This window comes from Myxocyprinus asiaticus, chromosome 18, assembly GCF_019703515.2.
Source record: "Myxocyprinus asiaticus isolate MX2 ecotype Aquarium Trade chromosome 18, UBuf_Myxa_2, whole genome shotgun sequence".
NCBI lineage: Eukaryota > Metazoa > Chordata > Actinopteri > Cypriniformes > Catostomidae > Myxocyprinus > Myxocyprinus asiaticus.
In genome coordinates, this window is record NC_059361.1 from 41,344,212 (window position 1) to 41,353,339 (window position 9,128).

Here is a 9,128-nt window from a genome sequence, read left to right on the forward strand (position 1 = left end):
TGAGACGGCTGGATGGATACGTGCAGCACTAACAACTGTTAAAATAAAAAAAATCCTCGCCGGCCGCGAAACAGGCATATGGGCCAAATGGGCTGCAATAAGCTGAAATGGGCCACCGCGTTATGCAGAACGGGCCATAAAATGGTGCCGCGATATGCCACTGGGGCAACAATATGCAGAAAAGGACAGGAGTCAGTTGAGAGAGGATTCAGAGCGTACGGTCTGCTGTGATATGTCTTTTAACCACTCGACAGACATTCTGTAAATGAGAATCAAAGAAATAGCCCTCATACTGAACTGTGGGCATATCCGGCTTGTGGAATCACTGGACTTTCAAGTCTGTGTGTTTGTTTTGGGTCACTGGTAGCCCTTTTCCACCAAAATTGCGATGGTTCTCGTGCTGAGCTTGTGCTCCACTGGTTCACGGCCGGGGCAATCTGGAGCCTATCGTAAACCGGCCATGCTTTTACACTTACCTGAGAGCTGAATGGTGACGTAATGGGTTACTGTCTATGTGGTAGATACAATTACATTTATTCATTTGGCAGACGCTTTTATTCACACAGATTCAAGTGACTACCACAAATATAAACAAACATGGCGTGTCACAGTGTGTTTGTATACAGCTTTTTTTGTTTTGGAGGACATATTTAAACATACGGATTAATGCAATCCATCATTATTACATTGCTCAACAAGATTGCCAGAGACAACACCTACGCTAAAGATGACAGATAATGTAATTATATTATTTTGTATGAACTATGGCTTAACTTGCTAAGTTCTGTAAACTGTTACAGTGGAATCATTTTTGCCATAGCATATAATATTATTGATTGAGAATCCCACCGTTTTACTCAACAGATAGCCGCAATCTTCCAAATGTAGTGAGTAGCTGGTCAAAAATCCCCTTACAGAACAAAACAATGCACAAAATAAGATGATATCAATGTAAGGAAAGTTATAACAACTTACTGAGATCAGCTGCAGAGGACACCGGCGATTCACTGTTTATCACGAGCATTAGTGGCTGAATGCCCGGTTAGTTAGCAGGCTGGTTGGTGTCAAGAGTCCAAAATATCATTGCTCCGTCTACTGTCGCTTTTGCTTATGTCTATTTTTTATGGTCCCTGTACTCCCTAAAGTGTTTTTCAATTTGTTTATGATTTGGTCATTTGTCCATTTGAAGGCGGCGTGCATCATTTCGTGCTGTATCTGCATTCTCAGAGTATTTTTTTTTTTCTTTGCGAACTCTCTAGTTTATATCGGATCTTCATAAATACCATATCGCATGTAGAGCACTCGTTTCGTTTTTACCTGAACGTTTTTGATTGCTGATAAATTTGTGGGTTTTTTTATTGTTATAGAGCGAAGTACTCCTGGCTGCAGACGGTAGCTAATGTTGTTCTTTGGGAAAACTTTACCGTGGTGACGAAACATTATCCTGCCCTCCGTCCCCTGACATAATCAGCTCCTGCGTTAGAGACCAGCAAGCTTTTGGGGCCGGTGCGGAACCAGGTTTTCGGCCCCGGAACGGTCTTTTCTGCGGTGAAAATGCACAGAACAGTTTGAGAATTCGCACCAGCCCAGGAACCCTAACCATGTCAGTGGAAAATGGCTATGGATGTACACTTTTGTGTGTTTCTTTGTTAAGAGTGGTCCAGAGGTGCAGATTGGTGTCACTGTCTTGTCACACAACACGAGATTTTGTCAAGATGGACTGTTTCTTATCTGTCTTCATCTGTCTGTATGTCTGTCTACTCCTTCAGTCATTAAATGTAACTTAATGTCCTTTTGCCCTTTAGTCCTTGATTTCTTGGTAACAAGAGATGTAGCCATATATGAATTTTCTGGGCAGATACCAATAACCGATTATATTACTTTTTTGCGTTCACTGTGTTAAACTGAGGCTTCTAATTAATTAATTTAAAAAGTGCTCACTTTAAACCAAATAGGTGTCAATTAAAAGCTCATATGATCATAATCATACTGGAAATAGGTAAAAACATACAAATTGGATAGTCATGTCATTACATGGGAAAAGTCTCAAATCGTAAAATACAAGGACATTCGTTTCACATTCAAAGTGGTGTTTGCATGTAGCTCAGCCATTTTGATTTTTTTTTTCAGTGACAAAAATGTCATGTGGTGTAAAAAAGAAAGATGTTGGCATTAGTAGTGCAGAATAATCTTTCAATGATTTCTTAAATAATCAGTGAAAATTGTATTTTAAAATAAGCTGAATGTTTTGAAAAACATAAAAGGAATAGTTCACCCAAAAATGAAAATTTGCTGATAATTTACTCACCCTCAGGCCATCCAAGATGTATCTGAGTTTCTTTCTTCATCAAAACAGAATTTAAGACTTTTAGGATTTCATTTCAGGCCTCCTCCTTTAAACAATGCAAGTGAATGTACTCCATTTTATGACAGTCCAAAATGCATATTTATGGTGCATCAAAATAATCCACACGACTCCAGTCGACAATAAAGTTCTTCTGAACCCAAACAATTTATTATTTTTAGAAACAAAACAATACTTATATACTTTAACTACAGATGTTCACTTCTGTACATCTGTGATGTGTGCTCATGAGAGGAATTTGTATCGCCTCCGACCACCTTATTTATCAGTGACCCAAGTAGCGATATGCCATTTCCCATATTTTGTTTGTTTCATGAAGGAATGAGCATGGTAATGATTGCCCCCAAGTAAAACATTTTTGTTGTGTTTTGGGTTATTTCTTTGTTAAACATAAACAGAATATGGAAAACGGCACATCTTTTCCAACAGCAAATGATCCTGAATAAAACAAGCCACAAAACAACGTAATGTGGTGCATAGATGTAGAAATAATCCTCACAAAGCCTGACCTTGCCAATGAAAGAGATGAAACATGAGGAACATGAATTATTAATATCTTTTGCTCATAGAATAGGGGATGTTATGTCATATTCAAAGAGATTTTTTTTTTTTTTGTACCTGCTGTGTTTAAAGGGCCTTCGTCTGGAACTGTAACATTATGTGAAATAGTTATGAATTTGTAATGACGATGGTTATCTCTCTCGTAGGGGCATCTGTCCGAAGGCCTGGTCACTAAATGGTATCGTTCTCCTCGTCTGCTGCTTTCCCCTAACAACTACACCAAAGCCATCGACATGTGGGCCGCTGGGTGCATCTTTGCTGAGATGCTGACTGGAAAAACACTCTTTGCAGGTACTTAAACATTGTGTGTATGAATAAATCTTGTAGTCTGGTTGTTTGTCTCTGTCCTATCTGTTCAGTCACTTTTTTTTATTTTTTTTTTTTAGTTTATTTCACCGTGACATAATCTCTGCTATCTCACACACGATTAGGTAGTGGAAGGTAATTTTCTGTGTTCTCTGTACTAGGGCTGGGCGATATGACGATATAATGTGTCAACCGATAGAGATTTTGCTATATCTTGTATATTGTGAAATGTAAATATTCATGTGCCCAGCGTGGGCTCATCTGTCAGTGGGCAGGGCTTCACGTGAGACTGAGAGAATTGAAGGGTTTTTCCAGCATTTAAAATTTTTCTGCGTCCGTCCAGGCAAAATTAATGCCCTTCATCGAGCGTTTGTCGCTTTAAAAGTGCTAAATATTCTTCTCATCTGACATGCAAATGTTTCACGTGACGGTGGTGTGCGCTGCCTCTGGAGCTCCGAAGTGCGCTCAAGTCCAGCAGGCTTTCCAATATTTGTACTCCAGAGACAGGAGAGCTCAGAGCGGGATCACTCGCGCTACTCAATCATTTTTTACCCAGGAACACCCCAGATGGATAATGAAATCCCCACAGAATGGGACGACTCCCAAACAGGTCAAGAAAATGAAGAGGAGCTTGTTTATTAAAACAGGTGCGACATCTGTGGTTTGTGTGATGATAATACAAGCAGTCTGTTTCACCACCTCAAAATGAAGCATGCAAAAGAATATTATGAAAGCCAAAAGATGAACTCTGCATTAATTCAGTCATTTATTTATTTTGCCAGTTGTGATATTTATTTGATGTATTTATTCTTCAAGAATTGTTTATTTTCATTGGATATTTTTTACTTATGTTTTCTTTTCTTTGTCGCATTGCTTTGAAAACATCTTAAGTTTCTTGAGCAAAATTTATAGCTAATGATAATAATATTGGTCAACAACATTTTGAACTGAAATGTTGCATACTGTTATATTTAGCATTTTGTTGTTATTTTTTTATTTGTATTATTATTAACAATTTGTATTGATTCCATTCACAAATTAAATAAACGTAACAGAAAATACGGAATCAAATTATATAAATTAAACCCCTCCCCCCGAACATTCTTATACTTTCAAAAAAACAATAAGAATTCACACACACATTTAAAACTACAAATTTCTCTCCACTGCCCCTCCCCGAGAACCCTCCAAAAAGGCCAAATATCTACCCCACTTCTTATTAAACAAATCCCATTTTCCCAGCCTTCTATATGTCACCTCCTCGAATGCCGCCACCACGCCCATCTCTGTGCACCACTCCTGAAATGAGGGTGCTCCAGCACCTTCCATCCCCTAAGAATAATCTGTCTGCCGATTGTAACTCTGGCTAGGACCCAACTTTTTATATATCTGTCCCCTATATTAATGACTGCCCCATCACTTAAAATACAGAGTCTGGGGCAAAATGAAAATTGAGTGTCCAATACATCACACATAAAACTCTGAACCCTCAACCAAAATTCCTGGATCTTAACACATCCCCAAAAAAGCATTTTGGTAAGGTTGATTTTTCTTTGACATTGTCTTCCAAATAAAGAGGAAGCAGTTTTAATTTGTAAAGTATTTAATTCACTGACTGGAGTTCCAAAAATAGGCATTACAATATGGTTATTTAATATATAAACCAATTTATATATTTGTATAGATTTTCCAGAAAACTTTGACTATATCATGATATATATCATCGTGACATAAAATTACTCAAATCGTGATATAAGATTTTGATCATATCACCCAACCCTACTATGTACTAAAATAAACTTGGACAAGGTGTTTGTTCCACAGTATTTATTTTTATTTTATTTATTTATCACACATTATACATTTGCACATATACATTGAAGTCTTCTTTTCACATATCCCAGCTAGGCTGGGGTCAGAGTGCAGGGTCAGCCATGATACAGCGCCCCTGGAGCAGATAGGGTCAAGGGCCTTGCTCAAGGGCCCAACAGTGGCATCTTGGCGGTGCTGGGGCTTGAACCCCTGACCTTCTGATCAGTAACCCAGAGCCTTAACCGCTGAGCTACCACGGCCCCTCTGAGAATGGAAACTAGGACAAAATTGAAGGTTATCATGGGTTTAGAAACCTGAAAATAGCTGGGAATTTTAAAATTGTTATTTCCAGGCCTGGAGAAGACACGAATAAAATCTTAAAGTCATGGAAATTTCTATAGGCACTATACTATTTTTTTTTTAGTTATGATGAGCTCCATTTTATCAGCTAGAAATTGAACAAGAGCAATCTCTATAAAACATTTTTTATTTTAAATCCTTATCCACTAATTACAAACAACTAAAGTCATGCAAAATGTGTGTGAACACTGTGGGTTAATATTAGCCTTCAACCTTCCCTCTTGAAGACCAAAAAACACGCACACTAAAACGGTCTTCTTTTAGCATAATGCTGTTTAAGTTGTTAAACTGGGCAGTGCATTTGTCTTGACACAGATTTTCAAAATTACACTTGTGTGTTTGCAGGAGCTCACGAGCTGGAACAGATGCAGCTCATTCTGGAATCCATTCCGGTAGTTCATGAAGAAGACAGACAAGAGCTTCAAAGTGTCATACCTGTCTTTATCAAGAATGACATGTCAGAACCACACACGCCACTCGCCAAGTTACTGCCTGGTGTCAGCCCTGAGGGTTAGTTACACAAGCATATTTGCAGAATGCATACATTTCCTAGAATTCCTAGAAACTCCTCTCTCTCCCTTGTTCTCTTCCTTACTCTCTCTCCTCTCCTTTACCATGGCCCAGTTCCTCACCAACCAATTGCGTTCTCTATCATTTAAAACAAATATTAGGGGAGTGTGGTTTGGCATCAAGAGTAACAGAATTTAAAATCTTGATCTAGGGAAAAGGGAGAAGTAGTAGCAGCCTAAATCTAATCCCTTCGTGCCTATTTTTTTACTCCAATACAGCTTTGGATTTCCTGGAGAAGATCCTGACCTTTAACCCCATGGACCGGCTCACTGCAGAAGAGGCTCTTGCTCACCCGTACATGAGCGATTACTCATTCCCTCTAGATGAACCTGTGTCCACACACCCCTTCCACATTGAGGATGAGGTGGATGATATCTTGCTCATGGACGAGAGCCACAGTCACATCTACAGCTGGGACAGGTGAGCTCACACCTAATGAAAAATTCCAGTTTTAGTTTATCCATCAGTGAGATCTTGGGCTAAAAGTTGATTTGAGACTTAAAAGCAGAGCAGTCCAATGAAAAGAGTTTTCTTGAAATGGCAAGCTCCAATCTGATTGGCTGGCTTTTCACAATTTCCAGGAGTCAGGGTGCACAGTTTTTTATAAGTCTGCTAGGAGACAAAGTTGTCTTGACAAGACTGCTACAGTGAGCAAGGCAAAACTTCAATGGAAAAACAATAACTGGGTTTTGAAGAACAAGCTTTTGAGGTTTATGGTGTCAAATCTTTGAAAGATGTTCAAGAGATTTGAGATGGCTGCAAGTTAACGAGATGATATTGAGCACAACTGTGTTGGAGGTCCTGAGTGTTCAAAATCAGATCAAATCACTTTTATTGTCACACAACCATATACACAAGTGCAATAGTGTGTGAAATTCTTGGGTGCAGTTCCGAGCAACATAGTAGTCGTGACAGTGATGAGACATATACCAATTTACAATAAACATCAGATTAACACAACACAATTTAAAATCTAATATACACATAATTACACACAACACAATATACAAATAATAACATTCAATGTACAGTATACAATACACACAACATAGATACACATTATACAATAAAAAAAAAGTATATATAGTATATATAAACTATACAGTAGGTTGTAATGTACTGTATTGACATTCAGGCTGTCGGTTGATAGTTAGTTGCCAGTGTGTTGTTAATAGAGAATATCATATAATAATAATATAATTTATGACAGTCCGGTGTGAGATATAGGAGTAAGAGTAATAAAGTGCAGTGCTGATGTATTTTGATCGTGGGAGATCAAGAGTTCAGAAGTCTGATTGCTTGGGGAAAGAAGCTATCATGAAGTCGGCTGGTGCGGGTCCTGATGTTGCGATACCGCCTGCCTGATGGTAGCAGTGAGAACAGCTCATGGCCCGGGTGGCTGGAGTCTCTGATTATCCTCCGAGCTTTTTTCACACACCACCTTGTATATTGTTGGTGGTCCTGAGTTTGCGTGTTGTTGATGGTCCTGAGTTTGCGTGTTGGAGCACTGAGTTGTGAAAGTATATGTCTTGGTTTATACTTCTGGTTTTTTATAGCATTTGTAGAAGTTAGACATATGATGGACAATGAAATGGGTATGCTGGCTGTCATGTTTTCTGACGTTGGCTATTATCTTCCTGCTGCAGGTATCATGACAGTCAGTTCTCCGATCAGGACTGGCACCTGCACAGCACCCATGAGGTGGAGGATGTACAGCGTGATCCTCGAGCCATGTCCGACGTCACGGACGAGGAGGTGGTCCAGATCGACCCGCGCAAATACATGGATGGAGAATGCGAGAAGTTCCTTGAGGATCCTTTGTTCGACCTACCACCAGAGTGCTCGTGGCAGCTAGATGATCACCACGAGAACAAGTATTGTGACCAGGAGTGCAGCTACACTTGCAACTATAAAGCTGTGTCCCCATCCTACCTGGACAATCTGATCTGGAGGGACAGTGAGGTGAACCACTACTATGAGCCCAAGCTCATCATCGACCTCTCCAACTGGAAAGAGCAACAGAGCAAAGAGAAGATCGACAAGAAGGGCAAGAGCAAGTGCGAGAAGAACGGACTGGTCAAGGCCCAGATTGCCCTGCAAGAGGCGTCTCAGAACAACAGCGTGGCCGAGAAGGACTTCGAGCAAGAGAAACACCACTTCGACTTTGACTCGTTCATTGCCGGCACTATCAAACTCAGCCTGCAACCGGAGCCTGGTGATGTGGACCTCCTGAACGAGCTGAACACATCATTTTCTCAGCTGGACTCCCATGTCCCCAGCAGCTCCATTTCAAAGTCCATCATTCAGGAGAAAGAGGAGAAGTGTCTGGTGAACCTGGCACAGCTCGGTGTCCGAGCGCCCTGTCCTTGGGAAAGTTTCACGGACTGTGGCGGCGACGAGAGTAGCCTGATCGACGAGGCCTGCTGGGATGTCCGCAAAGACGAGCAGCTCCAGAAGGAGAACACCAGCTGCCAGAGCAGTTATCTTGACCGGCTTTTCAGCAAGCGTGAAGAGGTGGAGTCTGAGATCCAAGAGCCCATCGAAGTGTCCGTTCCGGTGGACAACTTCATTTCCTGCAGTGGTGAGATCGTCTTTAACATGCAGCTGGAGTCTCTGGCCATTCCGGGATTTGAGGGAGCTGACGACATTCCTCTGAAGTCCATCCAGGCCACACTAACACCCTCTGCAGTTAAACGCTCCCCTCAAATTGCCCACAAAACATACAGCAGCATTTTTAAGCATTTGAATTAAAAAAAAAAAAAAAAAAAAAAAAAAAGAAACACACACACACCAATTCAAGCAGAGTCCAGCATATTTTTTATAGAGTTCTGTATTTCTGTACTTTTTACATATGGGTAGTTTTTAAGGAAACTTTTGTTTTTTATTTGTGGATTAAACGTAGATGAATTCTGTTCGTTAATTCGTGCTGGACTGTGCTCCCACACATGAAACATGTTTTGGCCCCTTTTCAAACTCTGATATAAATAATAATTAAAAAATAAATAAAAATAACGGCATAATGTTTGCACACAGTGTACTGTAGATTCAGAAACATGATATGGAAAGACAGAGGAACGACTGTTAAGCAGAGAAAATAGATTGTTTATTCAATGTAGGCAAAGGAATAGAGGGTGGAAAAATGCACTAATCGTGT

General features: G+C 40.1%; 1 protein-coding gene across 4 annotated transcripts in view; it reads left to right on the forward strand.

The window, feature by feature from the left end:
* LOC127456327 (mitogen-activated protein kinase 6-like) overlaps positions 1–8,754 on the forward strand; it is a 30,521-nt gene extending 21,767 nt beyond the window's left edge. For all 4 annotated transcript variants that reach the window (XM_051724770.1, XM_051724771.1, XM_051724769.1 and 1 more), the window contains exons 3-6: positions 3,073–3,217; positions 5,750–5,914; positions 6,193–6,394; positions 7,621–8,754. In XM_051724770.1, coding sequence (XP_051580730.1) covers positions 3,073–3,217; positions 5,750–5,914; positions 6,193–6,394; positions 7,621–8,725 — 1,617 coding nt within the window. In that variant the 3' untranslated portion in view covers positions 8,726–8,754. The remainder of the gene's footprint in view (positions 1–3,072; positions 3,218–5,749; positions 5,915–6,192; positions 6,395–7,620) is intronic.
* Positions 8,755–9,128: the final 374 nt, after the last annotated feature.